The sequence below is a fragment of the Sebastes umbrosus genome, chromosome 18 (genome assembly GCF_015220745.1).
Source record: "Sebastes umbrosus isolate fSebUmb1 chromosome 18, fSebUmb1.pri, whole genome shotgun sequence".
NCBI lineage: Eukaryota > Metazoa > Chordata > Actinopteri > Perciformes > Sebastidae > Sebastes > Sebastes umbrosus.
Genome location: NC_051286.1, coordinates 7,589,436 through 7,608,104, shown reverse-complemented (window position 1 = coordinate 7,608,104; position 18,669 = coordinate 7,589,436). Strand labels below are relative to the sequence as shown.

At 42.2% G+C, this 18,669-nt stretch overlaps 1 protein-coding gene across 12 annotated transcripts in view; it reads left to right on the top strand.

Annotated features, from left to right (window-relative positions):
- Window positions 1-18,669, top strand: part of LOC119476842 (nesprin-2-like) — an 85,253-nt gene that overhangs the window by 29,805 nt on the left and 36,779 nt on the right. For 7 of the 12 annotated variants that reach the window (XM_037750408.1, XM_037750407.1, XM_037750417.1 and 4 more), the window contains 29 exons: window positions 58-1,646; window positions 3,296-3,454; window positions 4,401-4,556; window positions 4,692-4,930; window positions 5,105-7,136; window positions 7,236-7,570; window positions 7,675-7,819; window positions 8,023-8,223; window positions 8,495-8,754; window positions 8,834-8,984; window positions 9,543-9,686; window positions 9,769-9,900; window positions 10,030-10,212; window positions 10,356-10,493; window positions 10,858-11,043; window positions 11,424-11,546; window positions 11,993-12,175; window positions 12,362-12,475; window positions 13,077-13,178; window positions 13,691-13,768; window positions 13,972-14,415; window positions 14,796-14,902; window positions 15,025-15,166; window positions 16,003-16,089; window positions 16,256-16,387; window positions 16,579-16,779; window positions 17,037-17,129; window positions 18,055-18,240; window positions 18,493-18,663. In XM_037750408.1, the coding sequence (XP_037606336.1) occupies window positions 58-1,646; window positions 3,296-3,454; window positions 4,401-4,556; window positions 4,692-4,930; window positions 5,105-7,136; window positions 7,236-7,570; window positions 7,675-7,819; window positions 8,023-8,223; window positions 8,495-8,754; window positions 8,834-8,984; window positions 9,543-9,686; window positions 9,769-9,900; window positions 10,030-10,212; window positions 10,356-10,493; window positions 10,858-11,043; window positions 11,424-11,546; window positions 11,993-12,175; window positions 12,362-12,475; window positions 13,077-13,178; window positions 13,691-13,768; window positions 13,972-14,415; window positions 14,796-14,902; window positions 15,025-15,166; window positions 16,003-16,089; window positions 16,256-16,387; window positions 16,579-16,779; window positions 17,037-17,129; window positions 18,055-18,240; window positions 18,493-18,663 (8,213 nt within the window). Of the gene's footprint in view, window positions 1-57; window positions 1,647-3,295; window positions 3,455-4,400; window positions 4,557-4,691; window positions 4,931-5,104; window positions 7,137-7,235; window positions 7,571-7,674; window positions 7,820-8,022; window positions 8,224-8,494; window positions 8,755-8,833; window positions 8,985-9,542; window positions 9,687-9,768; window positions 9,901-10,029; window positions 10,213-10,355; window positions 10,494-10,857; window positions 11,044-11,423; window positions 11,547-11,992; window positions 12,176-12,361; window positions 12,476-13,076; window positions 13,179-13,690; window positions 13,769-13,971; window positions 14,416-14,795; window positions 14,903-15,024; window positions 15,167-16,002; window positions 16,090-16,255; window positions 16,388-16,578; window positions 16,780-17,034; window positions 17,130-18,054; window positions 18,241-18,492; window positions 18,664-18,669 lie in introns of all 12 variants that reach the window. The other 5 variants (XM_037750412.1, XM_037750411.1, XM_037750410.1 and 2 more) reach the window with 5 other exon arrangements.

Here is an 18,669-nt window from a genome sequence, read left to right as displayed (position 1 = left end):
CATCCGATGTAATAATGATGGTAATACAAGGATTCTGTGATTCATATTTTTGTTCAATTTCACAGATCAGTCAAGGTCGTTGTGAAGATGAGTTGGAGAAAGATTTGCCAGGCAGAGTTGTAGTTGAAGAAACTTTTAGAAGTGGAAACTTAGCTTCACCTGGTGAAACTACGACCATGCCTGCTTCTTCTCCTGCATTAAACAACGAGGATGATGACAAACCTAAAACCGAAGGCACTTTGGAGACAACCAAAGAGAAAGTCCCTAATCAATTCTCATGCACAGAAATCCCAGATGTTTTCAAATCGCAGCAGTTAACATCAACTCCACCAATGAAGGCTTATTTTGCACCAAAAGATGATAGTGGCACATTGAACAAGGAAAGCAATCCTTTAAGCAGTGGGCACAAGACACTTTCTGGAAATAACACCTTAATGTCAGACTCGCTTCCTACTCATAACAAGACTTTAATAGCTCGGCAGGAGAACACCGAATCATTACAGGAAGACACTAACTCAACCCAGGACTCAAGATTGTCAGCTATAGGCACAGACAATACCAAAGAAATCAATTCAGCACACCGTGTCGCACCCCTTGTTGCAACAAAGCCTGACAACTTCCCCCTTTATACCCCTGAATATGTATCTGAACATCAAGCGGCACAATCAGAGACATTTACGGCAGATACAGCTGCTCTAGAACAAGAGAAACACTCTGAGGACATCAATGTGACCCCAAAGAAAGTGTTTACAATAGTGTTGGACATAGAGCCACATGACATTTTTGGTCCAGGCTTGAAGAGCCTTCATCCAGCAGCACAATCAGAGACATTTAAAACAGTTCCTGATGCTCAAGAAGAAAAGAAACACTGTGTGAGCTCAGATAAAGTGTTTACAATAGTGTCGGACATGGAGACGCCTGAGTTTCAGCCACGGGACAATGTTGGCGCCAGATGTTCACAGGGGGCAGAGCTTAGTGATGCACTGCTCACACAAGTTTCAAGTGTTCCTGAGAAGAAATCTGGACTCTTTACAACATTATTGAGTCCTGAATCAGATGAAACAGACTTGAAGATCCATTATTCAAAGAGCGGTGCATTAAATGAGTCTCAAGTGGTGGACTCGCTGCCAGAAAAACCCTCGACGTTAGTAAATACAGAATTGGAGGAGTTGACAAGTGCCAAGTTATCGTGCAAAGAAGAGTCAGAAAGCCGTGACTTAATGCACAATGAGGTGTTGAATTCCTCCAAATCACGTGGCACTGTTGCTGAGTGTCAGCTCACCGGTGCACATGCGTCAGAAACGACATTTCCGCATGTGAAACAAGAGGAGACGACAGATTTCCATCACGCCGAAGAGCGAACAATGAGCTCAGTCTTGTGCACTGCGAAGGGGGATGCCTTAACTGCAACGCAAATACCTGCTGGTTACAATAAACAGCTGACTGTTGTTGACACTGCACAGGATGCAGGTACAGGACAGGTGGAGATGGCAGAGGGAGGAAACACAGGAGAGGCAAGTGACCCTGAACGCCCCGAGTCCAAACTTTTAAAAGTGCCAAAAAGACGAGACAAAGCCAAGCTGTCATTTAAAGAGAGTTGGAGGGTACCTGCATCGCTGGAGGACACAGATGTGACACCGAGACAGGTAGATGTCATATTGATTTTCTACATATCTTCCCTGAATCATCCTTCTTCTCAGAGTTTTGCTTCACTGTCTTCTAATGCAGAGGTTCCCAACCTTTTTCTACTTGTGCTCTTCATCACCTGTTGCATATGTCTACCACTAGTGTACAGTTTTACCAAAAAGTGATGTTTTTTCACTTGTTTCTGAAAGGCCTGATGAGTTCAAATTACAGAAAACAAGTGTTTAGGGTGCCTTTTAGCCTACAACAGTGGTAGTAATACATAACGGAGAGCTAACAGCAAATGAGAAGGCGGAGAGAGAGAGTAGGAGGACATGCAGGAAGGTCCCAGCTGGACTCAAACAGGGGATATTGCGATTAAATGGTCAGCGGCCAGTAGACCTCCAGGCTGCCAGGACGTCCCATAAAAGATCCTGATATATAACATGATAAAAAGATGTGTTATTTTCCAAAGTCAACATCAATGGTGGCCTAAATTCAACTTTAATCGCTTTTAGTAGATCTATTCCTCCCACCATTTGGCATTTCAATGTTGTCAAAGTCAATTCATACAGTTTTGGCATTCATGTTTTTGTGGAACATTGTTCATCCAGTGGACAGAAACGTATTTTTCACGTGACCGATGGATGAGATCCATGCTGCATATTGCCTTATTTATTGTGCAAAATGAATTATAAACTGCATATCACCAAACAAACTTATGCAAAACGGTGTGCAACAAAACACATAATTGCATGTTCAACAGTGAAAACAAGCCTAAGGCTGCATTCACAGTCACACCAGTTCAGTCGTTGCAGCGATTCGCCTCAGGGTTGTACAGCAGTGTGGGAGAGTCACTTTAATGGCACATTAACTGTGACAATTAACGTCTTTTGTGTCCTCATGGCTGGGTTGTACAGCTCTGGATCGACTGTTACGTGATTGGCCACCGCAGCGTGACTTCAGGTTGCGTTCCTCCAAAAGTTGATTCTGTTTCTATATTTCTTTATTAATGTTAATACTGGTAATTTCTGCCTCCTGCTAATTTGGTCAATATCTGCAGAGACAGTACAGTTTGGCATTTGTAACATCAGGGGACACTCCAAACCAAACTTCATGCTGGTGATGCTCACACTGCCGGTCACGTACAGTAACAAAGTAGTTTTGTTTACAGCCATAAGTTGTGTTTTGGTAAGTAGAAGACATTACAAGATATTCGACTTTGTGCTGTTTTTCCCCAAAGCAAAATCAGAAACCTGCTGTGTGTTTTTTAAATCCTCTCCCCGCTCTACCTGCTCAAGGACACACCTTGATCATGGGCAAAATATTTCACAAGGCACCTTCCCTGTTTGTAGTAAGCTGGCAGCTTGTTCCATGTTTTGGTGTTTGCCCTGTCGAACCAAGTTATAACAGATCACTTATTTCTTTAGAGAAGAAGGGAGGTACTTTATAGATGAATAGACTGAGTCCTTCTCCCTCGGGGCAGACTGCTCCCTTCTCAGGCACATTCTTGTGCTAAACTGTACTGACTCGAAGGGCCACCGGCAACATCGTGATATTCACTACTGTGTAAGCAGGGAAAGAACAGGAAGCTCATTATTATCTGTGGACAAACACGGGGGAGAAGAAGGAGGCTAAAATGTGTCACCACCCCCGTCTTCTGTGCATGTAGCATCACATCCAAGAAAGTATGGAGCCCGAGAGGACGACAGCTGATCTGCAGGCCGGGGAGGCGACAGGTGAATCACCAGAGTCTTACAAACACAAGTCTACCATGCAGGATGTTTTGTCTGAGATCCAGAACTTGGTGGAAAGAAGCAACATAATAAATGTGAGTAGCAACTGGTTTTGATTTTTAAAAAAACTCAGAGATCTACTTTAGGCTTGCTATGTTGCAAACATGTTGCTGTGGGTTAATAAACTGATTTGTTATGTGAACTTTTTAGAGTGTGTGAACAAAGGGTTAAATTCTGAAGTGACTGGAGGAGTCAAATTAAAAAACAGGTTATTAATTTACCGTTTGTGGCACTGATGCGTTCCCTGTAGTTGCACACGGCATGTTTAATGGACTTAGAAATGAAAATCATCATTTATGTTTTAAGCATTTGAGTTTTAACTGCAAAGCTCAAAGTGTCCAGAAAATGCAAGAAGTCTTATCTGTTAATCAGGGAACAGATAAGAGCAGCAGTGTTTTGATGGATGTTTGTTTATATTCCCATGATGCTGCTGACAGGAAGGTCCACAGGATGGACCCGTGAGAAGCAATGATTTCCTGCAAGGTCATTAGTGGCTTTAATTACTCACAGTATACAGTCTGTGACTTGCACTGATACAGTTCGACTCTTTTTTTGATGCCAAGTGCAATATTGTTTAATTTTGGAAAGACTATTCATCATGTAGACATGTATAAACATGAAAAAGGAGAAAAGTAAACTAAGCTTGAGCTTTGGTCATTTCTGGTGCCAAAATGCAAAATAGCAAAAAATTTGCAAAATAGAAGGATGTGAATGTCGAACTGATACCACAAGCCAGGGTTTTTCAGATCCAGGTCTGGGAGTTGGTGGAGGACGACTGTGTTTCCCAGGCATTCAGCTACATGTCATCAGTTATTCCAATGTCCGGGTCGTTTTTCCATGCGTTGTTTCACATAATCTATTGTGTCCTTATTCAGTGATGTGATGCCATTATATAGCTTGCTTATAAGAGCTTTATTGCTCCGAGTTATGAGCATCAATGAATATATGAATAACTATTTTTTATTTTGTTTGTTATCATAGCGGACACCACATATTGATTTGAATTGGTATCTGAAGTCTTCTCCTGGTGAACCCGAGATTCGACTGGTACGAACTGTCCAAAAAGTTCTGGCATGTCGTTATCAACCAGCACAACTCGATGTCACCGCAATGGTCAAACAACTGCAGGACGCAGAGGTATGCACTTCTGTTTACCTCCTTTTCCTTCATTATAAAAATTTACTTTTTTTTTCTTTCTAAAAGAAGTAAAAAGTACATGAATGTACAAAACTGTCAAATCTTTGTATTTGATGTCTGTCCTGTCTGCTGTAGGAGTTCAGGTGCTGTGTGCAGGATCAGGTGGCTATCATGAAAAGCGTGAGCGGTGCGGTTTGTGACCCGGATGCCTTGAAAAGAGTTGAGGGACAGGGGAGTGCTGCGCTGCTGGATGCCTCCGCCACAGTGCAGGTGAAAGCAGCACAGCTGGATCAGGTCAAACAGTATCACAAACAGATGAAGCTCACCAGAGCTTTCCTGGAGGTCGTTGCAGATGAGAAGGACAAGATGAGCTTGTGAGTATTCCTTTGATTTAAAAGTGGGCTTTTTCTCTAATTAACTATTAATTAATTAAGTGGGCGTTTCCATTTGAAAAAAACAGAACAAGAACGCACATGGACCCGCCCTTTAATAGTATTTGTTTGTGTACCTGATACACAATACACTCATATTCTGCTGTTGTGTTTCAGAAGTACTTTGGGAAGCAGTGCCCTTCAAGCTGACAAACTTGGCGCCCTGCTGCAAACCATGGTTCTGAAAAAGCACATGATGGAAGAGCTCCTCCAGTTAAGTAGCCAACTGTCGGTACACTTGAGCGACGCTGAGAGTTCAGGCGCTCTTCTTGCCCAGCTTGGAGATGTCCAGGAGGAGTGGAGGCTTTTAGAAGGAAGCATCAAAAGAGCTCTGCAGCTCGCGTCTAGCGCCACCTCTCAATCCTCTCTTCTAATAAAAGAGGCCCGACTGCTTAAAGCCAAGCTCGACGCTCTTCGGAAATCCAACTTTCAAAGCCACGACGACAAAAGCGCCTTAGAGTTTGTTTGTCTGACCACAGACCTAAAGCTGTACAACCAGCTTTATCTGCACTTACAGTCCCAGACAGATGGTCTGGTCCATTTCTCTCTGGGTCAGAAAGAGAAGAATGAGATCAAACGTAGTCTTCAGGAACTGGGGTCCTTGCTAAATGTCGCCAAGAGCAAGCTTGACACATACGGCTGCGGCGGCATTTCTTCAGCTAAGATCAACAAGCAAATACAAGACCTGATCGTGTGGGCTAAGCAGGCAGAAAACCACATCTCTATTGGGAAAAAGTTGTCTCTTTTCCCCGAGGAGGCTCGCATTCAGATCGCTGAGATGAAGAAATTTCAGACTGATATTTGGTTCAGAAGATCCAAGATGCAAGTAGAAGTTGAGCAAATGAAAGATGGAGCCTCTGATCTGGAAAAGGAGGAAAGTGGCCAAGTGTTGAAGACAATAGAAGACCTGTATGACGCAATCGCTGACAGCTTGGAGCATGTTCTTGACACCATGAAGAAAAATCTGCAGGAGAGGGAGAAAGTGTTAAGCCAGTTTGCTAACATGGACACCTGGCTTGCAGAAACACATGCTAAAAGAGACCCCTGCGCTCACGTTGACAACGTTTCAAAAGCTGACGTCAGAAAGCTGGAGAGCGAGCTGAAGAGTCACAAATTAGCCACAGTGGAGATAGAGAGCCAACTGAAGCAGGTGGAAGCGATGGCAGACAGTAGCAGGGAAATAGCTGTAGGGTCGAGTCCAGGAGAGAGCCGCTACCTTGTCAACAGACTGTCAGGCCTGTGGACAGAACTAGACGGATTGCTAGCTCAGGAGAGAGCAGCCAGCTGGGAATTAGAAGAGCTGATTCACGAGCGAACCACTTCAGATGAGGAGTTATCGACCATCCAGGCGAGCTTAAAGCAAATTTCCACTGACCTGGAGCAGCAAAGGTTCCCTTTGACACAGGAAACCCTTTCAACAGCTGCACTTTTGAAGCACATGCTGATGGAGCATCAGTGTCAAGTACAAGAGCTTCAGCACTGCCAGGAGGCCAGGAGAAGCTCCCTGCTGTGCACCATCGGGGAACTGCAAGACCAGTGCAAAGCTCTTAGTGTTAACGCCATTGAGCAAGACAAATATCTGCACCTGAGGACACAAATGGAGGAATCCAGAGATATTGCCAAAGAGCAAATCCAGCGTGCCAAAGATGACACCATCAGCGTGGGTGAGCAATTCAGACTGTGCCAAACACTCTTGGTTGAACTTCCTTTGGTGAAGACGCAGTGTCAAGAAGCAGCGGACCAATTGGAGGCAGTAGCTCAGGAGTTGGACCCATCTGAGCTCAAATCAGAGAATCACAGGATTCACCGCACTGTGGAAACTTTAGTCTCCTGGGAGAATTCTGTCACAGGCGATATCAAAAACCTGGAGGCCAAGCTTCTGCCAGGCCTGTGTTTTTCCTCCGAGCTTCCTGCCTTAATGGAGCTTTTCCAAAGAACAACAGTGGAGCTGGAGGGAGCCGAACCAGTAGATCCAGATGAAAAAGCCATAGATATTGCACTAAGAAGGAACTGGGTTATTTGGAGGAATATGGAGTCTGAGATGAGGGTGTTGGAAGGTCTGGGACGGAAAGAGAAAATTGACCTGAAGAGCTACAAGGAACTGTACTCTCTCAGGGATGCAACCATGCAAGAGTGCCATTTACGAATGGTAAGCTTCAATGCTCTGGAGCCTACTTTTGATAACTTCGCAATTCATACTTTTGTGTTTCTCTAAACTGTGCTTGATCATATAACTTGTATCCAACAGGAGAGTTTATGCCAGGCGAGAGAAGCCTTGAAAGATTACCAGTGGGCTGCTCAGGGAGCGATAGGCTTCCTTCACAACGCTGAAGCCACCTTCTTATCAGCTCCTGGAGGGTTTCTGGACTGTACTGAGGAACAAAGACAGACTCAGCAGGCGCTAGAAGCTTTAGAAGATGGATTTCAGGCTCACATCAGCCACCTTGTTGATCTGGTGCCCCAACAGCCCTGTCTGTCCCGCCCAAAGACTAAGCAGCTGCACATCAGCATCCTCAGTCAGCTGATGGTGGGAAGAGCCATACTGGAGGCTCAAGCTCAGCTCAGGCTGGAGTCCCTGCAGAGGTACTGGCTGCTCTTACCTCATTGAAGAGCTTCTGTAAAGCTGTTGTTGTGATTATTTCTCTGTTTTTCTAAGTAAAACAGCTAAAAGACAAAATGTCTCACAGGTGTGTAATGAGACAACAAAGCCACAGGAAGTGCCATGAAGATATACGTCAGCGTCTTTCAGGGCTGGAAGCAAAGCTTTCAGAATGCGCTGCAGAACAAGTGACGTCCTATGGCAAATGTGTTGCCCAACAAAAAGGAGCGAAGGTAGGTTGGATGCAACATCAAAGCATCCTCCCTGAGCCGCTAGCATAGCTGTAGACTCTTGGTCCTGTTTTTACCAGTTTGGAGTACCACCTATACCATTTTAACAGGAATGCTCTGGGATTTTTTACTGACGTGTTACATGTAGAAGGGATGCTGCCTGATTCAAACTTTTAATTTGAGCTTCATTTCATGTCTTCATAAAGCTCCTGATGGAAGGTCTCCGCAGCCTCGCAGGTAAGATAGAAGAACTGCGAGCGGGATGTCCGATGCAGGGCTGCGGGGTTGGAAAGGATGGCGAGCTGGGCGCCCTCTGGAGGCGCTGGGTGTCACTACGCCGCGGTGTCGGCCTCCTGATGGCACACTCAGAACAGAGAGGAGAGGAATGGAAGGACATCACTACAAGTGTGAGTTTTACCAACAACAAATCCTTTTGCATCTAAATATGACCTAATATACAGTAACATGTATAAATGAATGCAAAATTAACATAATATTTTTTTTCTGTATTGTATTTTCTGGCTGCCAAATGTGTGCTTCAGTTAAAGCCAGTTCCCTCTTTGCCTTTCTCTTAGGAAAGGTTTACTATATTAAATTATTTTTATTGATTTCTGAGACACAAATTGGGTTATTACAAAGAACAGAAAATGTAATGTATAGATATATTATTCTCTTTAGATGGAGCAGTGTTGCAGCTCTTTGGCCAGTCTTCAGGCGGAGGTTCCCGACTCTTCCGCCGTGAGCTTCACTCAAGAGGAACCCGTTGAGCTTCTGGCTCAGGCTGAGATGCACCAGGCCGGGCTGGAGCAGGAGCAGCAGGCCTTAGCCTCCCTGGAGCACCGACTGGAGCACGCCCTGAGCTTATCGAGCTCCCAGGAGCCCATCAGCCCCGGACCTGTCGGCAAAACACTAGTGAAGATCCAAGAGAACGTCAGGAGGTGGGGTTTGTTCATTATACATGTGGAAAGTGACTACTCATTAATGTCAGAGATGCTGAGATGATACTGCTCTCCACAGCTTGAAAGAGAGAAACCTGCTGGTGGTAGCTGCAGCGCAGGCCGAGGAGAAAGAGAGGGAACAAGTCCAAGAGGAGATAGGAGAGTTGGAGCAACACATGTTCGCCCTTCTTCCCTCGCTGGATGCGTGTTCAAATCCACGCAAACAACAGGTCAGGCTCTTATTTTATGCTTTATAGGCCAAGCTTTAAAATTGGAGTGTGAGATTTGTAAGAAGGCAGTTGAAGTGACATTTAGAAAAGCAACTCAAGAGTATCTTTGAATCTATTTTACTTGTATATGTTTGGTTATTTATCAATGATAAAATGGTTTTAAGTAATAATAATAATGTTATGTTTATGCTTAGAAGCCCTTCACAGCGTCAGTGAGAAATATAAAATGTGTTCTGATGCAGCTACAGACCACATGTAGCTTCAATAATTACATTAAAGACTGTAAGTGGTCTTTTCAAGTCAACGTCGGTCTAAACGGTCTCATATGTGAGAAATCAGCAGTACAGTAAATAGTTTACTGCCTGTCATCCTTCTCGGAGCATACTAAACTTGTGAGGGGCTGCTCTAAGCTTACCTCCAACCTTTAACTGGAAAATGAGTTTAACTAATTTGGAAAGAAGGAGTTTCGAGCTAAACTTTTGACCCATCTTGCTGTCTCTCTGTCTTTTATGTTTCCTGTCCTTCTGAATATATTCTCATGCATCTCTGCACTGACAGGAGCTCAAAAAGGATCTGTCCTCCCAGAAAGCCAAACTCAAGTGTATCATGGACAGCGTGGAGAGCCGGTATGCTGAGACACCCGTTGATATCAACAGACGGCTACAAGAAGTTCAGTTGTCTCTACAAAGAGAAGAGGACAAGGTAACTGGAAGCAGGAATCCATCCTTAATGTCACATGAATGATCTCTGATTTTCTAAATGTGTGTGTGTGGTCGTTCTACAGCTCATGGAGAAGAGCAACCCGGTTCAGAAGCTGGCTCGTCGAGTGGTGGAGTTGGGTTCTGGCCTGGAGAAAGTGAAAGCGTTACTGGAGCAGCGGAGTCCAACAGTCAATGAAGCTCAAAATGTACTCAAGGTGTGTGTTTATGTTTGCTCGTGTGTCTGTGTGTGAATGTTAATTGCTTCCTAAGAGCTGATGACAATCCAGGATTACGTTCATTGTCACTTCAAAGCCCCAACTTACTTTCCATTGTTTGTTCTCCAGCGCGTGTGGGATGAGCTGGATGCGTGGCACAGCCGCCTGACGCTTTTGGAGAGCGAGGTGCAGGATCTTGCGGAGGAGCATCCAGATCAAGCCCACCCGCTCATGGACCAACTCACCCAGCCACTGCAGCTCTACCAGGACGCATCGCAGATGGCGGAGCAACGCACCGCCTTCCTCAGCAAGGTCAGCCATACTGTGTTATATTGAAAGAAGGGAAAGTGGTGATGTGAGGTCATAGAACAGACACGTACATCAATGTGGAAAGTGGCTTCTAAAAATCTAAAATCAGTTTATAAAACTTCCCTTCGGCTTCCTTATATTTTCAGATCCCCGCCTGTCTTCAGGAGTTTGAGGACATTCAGTACGGCGCCTCCTGCTGGTTGGACGAGGCCCAGTCATGGCTCAGCGCTCCCTGCTGCTTCACAACAGCCAGAGGCCTCCAGAATCATGCAAACTCCCTGCAGGTCAGTGATAACAAGTAACAAGCAAACCAACACATTTTGTATTGTGCATTAGTTTTAATGGAACATATTGTTTTCTGTGATGTGTTTTCATGGATACCTCCGTCATCGTGGCATGTTTGCAGACCCTGTATACATGCTATATTTTGCTTTTATTTCTTTTAACAATGTATTAATTGTTCCCACATTATAGTATAGTTTTCTTTAATGAATCTCATTACTCATTACTCATTACTATTTCCAATTTCACATGTCAGGCTTTCTCACTCACCCTAATAGACATGATTCAATATTGACCTCAGTATCCACAAGTATTTTCTCATGTTTCATGTTAATTATGAATTTAATTTTAAATCCTGGACTACAGCTGGTCCTGGACGACTCCGAGAGGATCAGACACGCCCTGCAGGACTTCAGGCCAGCCCTGGATGAGATCTCTGCCGTGTGTGACATCACCACCCACGAGGAGAGGGTGAACCAGAATGACCAACAAGTCAAAAAAATGCAATGCAAGATCCTCGAGCCGCTGGAGCAGCTCCTGCAGGCTGTTGTGGTAAGTATCTTTTTTAAAGAGAGGGATTTCAGGTTGTTAGTGACCCCAAATGGCCGTGAGAGGAAACTGCTTTATTTCCTACATGCTGGCTCCTCCCTCCAAGTGAGCAGATCTAACACCTGGCTCCCATTTGAGCAGATTAACTGACTCCGTGGATGAAATTTTCTCCTGCAGTGTGGCCACATTTTGAGATTTAGGGCTGTTAAAACAGACATACATCTATGGAAGGTAGTAAGGACTGGAAACATGAGAGAGAGCGTGCAAAAGTGACCTGAAGTGACAAAAGTCCCCAGACAGAATTGTCTAACCGAGGCTGATACAAATTGATAAAGTTTACAAGTGAAGTTGCTTAGAAAGTTGTTTGGCAATCTTCATTTCAGGTGGTGGAGACGATGGAAGCGGAGCTGAAGACCATGGAGAAGAATGTCCCAAAGATCCAAGCGATTTTATCATCCGTAGACAACTCAAACATATCTCTGACGGAGCATCTACACAACCGACAGGTGATACAATGCATTCTTTTTATAGCAATGCACACATACAGTAGAACATGCAAACTGCTGTAAGAAATATGAAAGACTTCAGACTGATTTTAAAAGCAAGGATCAAAAGAAATGTGTCTTAAGGAAGCATCTTGTGTATTTTGCAGGTAGGTTGTGCATTTACTGTTTGTAGATAAGTCTAAATGTAGATGGACTGTCTCATTAAGGATGGAAGCACACAGTGCATCCTGAAGCATAATATGACACCCCAGAACGTCTTCACAATACCGATTCGACTGTTCAGAAATGAAAATATGACCACTTGTGTACTAGTCATGCAGAGTCCTACTCATCCTGCTAAAACAGCTTGACCATGTGAGCAACTAAGTCAGGATTTCTTGATTCTGCTGCATCAGTTTTTCTCATTTGTCTTTTTGATTGTCTCTTTGTTCTGTTTCTACCTGAAGGTGATCCAGGCCAACGTGCAGTCGATGCGGAGGACGTTGGAGGAGATGGAGAGATTTAAAGGAGAGCTTCACCTCCCACAGGGAGCCGAGGAGAGCCTGCTGGTCTTCTCCAGAGCCAGACTGCTCCTGGAGCCGCTAGAGGAGCTGGAACAACTCACCCAGGAACAAGCCATGCTGCTGGAGGTACAGCCGGAAGTCTGAATGCAACTGCACAGAGACAAAATAACTGATCTGTTACTGTAGAGAGTAGGAGAGTTGTATCTTTATGTAATGTTTCTTCACACTCAAGGTTGTTCTGTATCTTTGTTAGTGGAACCTGTGTGCTGATCTTGTATCACGTTCTACTCTTTCTCTCTTTGACTAACATAGAACAAGATTAGGGAGGAAGAAGGAACCTGTACGGATCTGGGCATCGCCGCAGTCTCTGATACTCCTGAAGAAGTACAGCAGCTAGACAGATCTCTACAAAGACGCTCAGTCCAGGTAATAATAATAATCACAACCATCCTCTTCAAACACCAACTTAATCAATAACTCTAGTGTGATGTTTGAATTAAAGACCAATTAATCATGTCCTCTTTAATCATAACATCCTTTATTGTTTGTTTTTTGGGGAATTATCCTAGTATTGTCCTATTGTACATACCCAATGAGTGGCAAACTGCAAAGTGTATATTTTGCATGCCATACTGAAAAATATTCTGGACTCAGTTTAGATTCCTGGTATGAAGATTAGCAATTTATTGATTTGTTTATTCTGAATCTTCCCCCAAAAATGAACAATCCTTTTAAATAAATGTGTGTTTTTAACAAGCATTCCTCCATTAGACTCCATTAGTCAAGCCTTTCTCTTTTTATAGTATTAAGGCAGTGAATTTACTTCATAAAAAGTACTTAAAATCACATTTGTCAGGTCCCAGATGAAATGAAAAGATGAGAACACTTCTCCTCACCGATATTGCTTGAACATTACATTCAGGAAAAGTTTAAGATAACTGAGGAACAAGTAATCATTAGAAAGACAAATTATTGCTCCATTTTAAATCCTAGTTTTGATCATATCATTCACCCTTATCACTGAAAGCAGGAGGCTTTTGCGGTGTCTAATTCAGAGGAAGAGGAGGATGAGGAGAACGAGAGTCGTCACTCGTCGTCCTCTGACACACTAACATGCAGTATTCCAGAGGTAAATCTGAAATATAATTACAGCTCAGGAGAGCATGTTTCTGGGTACCTCCTTGATTTTAGGCTTCGTTCCAAAATGTCACACTCGACTAACTATTATGAAAAATCACTGGATTTGACCTACAGCATCCAAATCTTCACAAATAGATACATTTAAGACAACACAATGTGTGTTTTGGAATGAAACTAAACATTTCTTGGGCTCCTTCCTCTCATATTTTTTCCTACAATATTTATATTTTGATCCACTTAATCATTTTCAACTTTAATATTGCTTCTCTTTCTCGTGGTGTGGAGGATTTTAGCAGATTGTTGCATGTTTATAAGAGGCTGTGTCAGGCAGGTTGTCCTGTTCCTCCATGAATCCACTCTGACGCTGTCAGAAGCAGCTGCTTGAAATATGTTGCTCCTCAGAAACCTGTCCTTTAACACTCACACACACACACACACAATGAAAATGATGTGTGTGTGTGCATGGATTGCATTTGTATATTAATCTGATTCATGTGTTAGGACCCAGAGGAGACACTCAACGCTTCAGATGTGCAAAGTGAGGATATTGCAGAAATTCAGCCGCAATCAGAAGTTAAGGTAAATCATGTTTTTCTTTTCAGAGGTTGGACTTGTTTGATGAGCTCTTATCATTTATCACATTTGTTTTGAATCCTTAACTTTGCATTTATTTCCCACGGATACACTAATTTAGATACATTAATATGGCAGTAACATTGATATAGACAAATTATGACATGTCATTTTCAGTAATTAATTCATTAAGCTTGATTGTCTTTCAGGGACCGGAGAGTTTGGCTGCTCAGTTTTCCTCTGAAGTGGAGACGAGCTCAAAAGGTGCTGAAACAGAGCTTTTACCTGTGAAGCCTGGGCTTCATACAAAAGAGTCTGGATCAGGAAATGTTGAAACTGGATTGATAACAATGGATTCCAAAGTTGGCAAAGTGTTTAGTCCTAAAACTGTAACAGCCGAGCCGCTCATCACTGCTGACGAGTTTACTACCAGCCCTGCCACACTGGACCAACATGGACCAATATCACCAAAACATGTATCGCTTGTCGTCGACCCTCATGCAAAGTCCCCTCACGCAGCAGCTGCAATAGAAGACACAAGACTGATTCCTGTAAGACCCATAACACCATTCACTGCCACAAGAGCATCTCATGAGTTTATAGAGGAAGGAGACGAAGGTCTGTCTTTGTCCACAGCTCCCCGTCAAGATCTGGTAAGAAAAGAGACGCCCTTTAAAATGATTTTCCAACTTTCCTGTAAATTTGTTTTTAAAAAGTAGAATATTAACCCGTCAGTGATATCCAACTTTGAACTGAACTTTGATTCAACTCTAAACATTAGAGTTGAATCAACACAGATTATAACTGTCTAATATGATGTTTCCTATATGTAAGTGGCATTTAAATAGAGAGATAGAGTAAACTTTGTGTGCTACAGTTTGTTGCTTTACATAAAAACGCATCATAAAATAACATGAAAACATCTTAAATCTGTAAGAATTCAAGTGCAAAAGTGCTTCAAATATTACACAAAAGAAACAGTAAGAATTGATTTGTTTGTTTGCATGTTCCCTTGTTTCTCTTCAATGTCCAGGATGCTGTTAATGTGTTGAAGAAGCAAAGGGAAGTCGGCACCAGTCATAGTGGTTTGGTGGAAGAATCCCAACAAGCCCAGGAGTCGTCTGACGATCTGCCGATCAGGTAAAAGATAAAAGACAGAGTGCCAGTCATACAGTAGGAATTGCTGACTAAGAGTTTTACAAGTCACATGCACATAGCAGACCATAGACTCAGGCATACTGTGTGTTCTCTTTGGTCCCCAGCTTGGCTGGACGTGCGGAAGATGACAAGGAGCAGCGAAGGTGGAGTCGGCTTTATACCCAGATCTCTCAAAAACTGACCACTCTGAAAAAAGTTGAGGAGGAGCATCAGATCGGCTCAGAGGAAGGAGGGACCCATGAAATGGTAGGAATATACAGAAAAATTATACAAAAGAGGGGACCAACAGAAAGAATTTGAAAATTTTACAATATTATTAGATTATTATGGCTGTACTGAATGTGATTTTTTCTTTTTCTTCTATTTTCTATAGTTCTATTGAGGTTTTCGAATGAAGCTTTGAATGTCTGTTGTCATATTTTATGACGTCATCACCCTAAAAACAAAACAAAAAACAGCCTAAAAAAAAAGCCTAAATTTGAATCAAGTGATTCATCGGATTAAATGAGTGTCCTTTTTCATTAAATCAACTTCCTTTAGTGAATATAAGTCGTCTGTGCGTGCCTCTGTTTGTGCGTGGCAAGTGGGAGAGCAAAGTTTTTTTGAGCGCAGTTAAAATATAGTTTTTTGAAAGGCTAAATGTTAACAAATATGGATTGAAGCAGAATATTTTGTTGGATAAAAATGTTGTGAATTTTGGAAATGATTACATTTATTTATTTTTTTAATAAATTATGACTTTTGGACTTTACAACGCTCTGGAGTTATTGGAAATAACGAGTCAGTCAATCCTACACAGCCACCACTGGAATCTAATTCCACAAATAATATGATATTATTATCTGCATCTGTGCAGAAATACCAGGTTTAAACAGAATAAAACCTGCAGCATTTGAATGTTGATTTAGATTTGAAATGTCAACGTTATGAATGAAGCTTCGAAGGTTCAAATTATTAGGTACAGCCCTAAAAATGATGGTCCTCCTTGGTTTCAACTCCTTGCACTTTGTACAATCATCCTTTCTTTTTTTTCCTTCCCTCTCTGTTAAACTTAAACTACTAATTCCTTTTTTTCTGTTTAGGACCCAGAAAGTGAGCTGATATCAACGGGGTCTGCTTCTGCTGTTCTCCAGCGGACACATGAGTCCATCACCATGCTGAGACAAATAGTACGTACAAAAGTAACACAGGTTAAATCTTAGCATACATGTGTGTTCCTAGTCAAAAGGACTTGTCAGTAGATGCAGAGATTGTTGACTCTTTTAAATAATACACGTATTTGTTACATCCTAACAGTTGAGTGATGGTGATCACCATGCATTTGGTTATTTCCAGGTGAGCTCTCCAGGTGTAAATGAGAGGTTGTACGAGGCTGCACGGAAGGTCCTCCTCTGTCTGGACGCTTTGACTGACCTCCTGTTAACTCCCGGTGAAGACGACCCCCAGCTGAGGCTGCTGCAGCAGGAGGTGACAGACCATAATGCTACTCATATAACCACACATATACAGTGTAACTAAAACAACTGCACATTTTGCTAGCTCTGTATCATGTAAAACCTACTGTATTTACAAAAAACAGGTACAAGAAGACTGATAAAGGACTGAATTTGTCCACCTCTCATTCTAAAAGCACTGTTTGTTGTTAATTTCCTGCGCAGTGTGTATCAACTGAGCTGGTGACTCTGGCTGAGCTGTTGAGTAAAGTGGAGTCAGAGACCAAACCTGCACTTTCGAGGGAAAAACCAGAAGCTCTCGGCTGTTTGACGTCCCTTCAGGATTGTCTACACTCCGTCCAGCAGGTCTTCACCTCGTCCCACAACCAGCTCATTGAACATCTGGGACACACAAACCAACATCAGGTTTGAAAAACAAATCAGTCACAGAGTTTGATATATTCCAGGAATATATTATCTAAATTCTCTCACAGCGATAATTACCATTAAAAGATGTTTGTGGGCTGAAATGTGGCGTTTATGGCTTTGGATGTGATTTATTATTGTGCTTAATGGCTGTATAATTTTTAAAAATCTACAATTGTAATTCTAAATGGAAATGCAATCATTTGTTGAATGTTGACTTAAGTAAATGATCTGAATTATTACTTTTTGTCACATAGGAGCTCTCCTCCAACCAGCTGTATATTTTGGATGAGTTTGAACTGGGACAAAGTGAGATGTTCCCCAGCATAAAGGATGCTCCCAGTTTGGAGGTAACAAATCTGTTATGTCTAAAACATTCTAATAACATAATAACGATATTAGGTAACACTTTTTGTGACGCCCATGTCTATGATGCATTATAAACATACTTATAATGTATTATAATCTGCTTATAGCACTGTATAATCATAGCTATAAACACTCATAAATATACATAATTCTTTATAACTATAATCAGTACATTATAAAACCTCTTATAAGATCATAAGTATCATAATACGTTATAATTGCTGGTCACTCACAGACATTTTTTTGCAAGTCTGTGTCTATAATGTGTGATAAACATACTCATAATGTGTCATACTGCGTATAGTATGATTATAATGCATTATATGGCATTATAAAAAGATTATGATGTATTATGATCTTTGCAAAAAAAAGTCAGTGAGTGACTAGCAATTATGAAATAATACCTGACCTTATAAGTCATTATAAAATGCTTTATAATGTGTTGTGATTATTCTTATAAAGCATGAGTGCTTATAATTATACAGAGCTACAAGCAGATTATAAAAAATTATAAGTAGGTTTATATATGTAATGCATTATAGAGATGGGCGTCATAGAAAGTGAGCTGTTATCAAAGAACAGAAATGTCAACCATTAAAGGTCATAACGGCTACATTATGATTTCTGCTTTTACAGACACATGGAGAAAAACAAATTTAAATTAAAAACTTATTGACCTAATGTTGGTGTCATAATTAATGGCCAATAAATCAGTTTTCTTAAGGATATATAAAAACAATACCTTATATTACCAAGTAAATTATGGCTTTGTTTACACCTTTAGCAGAAAAAGAAATCAGCAATATACCAACCCTAATTACAGACTGATATCAAAGTAAGAGTGAAGCAGGATCTGTGTTTTAATAGTGTTTTCCTTAAACTTTGTGCTTCCCTTGTATCTCTCAGCAGTGTGTGCTGGGCCGACATCTGAGGGAGAGTTCAGGGGTAAAAGAAAAGCTACAGCAGGCATCCCGGTCCTTGCTTCAGGGGATATCTCGCCTCCTGGAACTGGGTGAAGAATGCATAACAGAAGGGCAGATGAGCCGGGTTCACAACCGCAGCCAACTTCAAACTGTTCTCTGCAGACGCGAGGTATCTCACTGCGCTTTCAGCAAGTTCTTCAACAGGCAGGCACAGACTTGATTTAAACTAGGCACTTTCCCAAGAGTGGGTAGAAGCCTCTTGATGGTTTTCAAAGACGTCCAGAGCTAAAACAACTAATGAACAGACTTCACACACCGATATTCAGAGCCTCAGTGTCCGTTTTCACTTTATTTATATCAGGCCTACTGTGCAATTATTCCTCTTCACTTCTGTCATAAATCTTGTCTCTTGGTGATCCAGAAGCTCCTGCGGGTCCTCAGGTCTCAGCTGGCTTTCGTGCAGCATCTATTCCAGCGTGAGCCAGAAGCACTAAAGTGTCAAGAGGATGAGCGGGTACAGCTGGAAGTCAGAGCCAAAGCTTTGCAGCAACAGGCTCTGGAACAGGAAGTGGCTTCTCAAAGGAGGATCCAGGTTTGT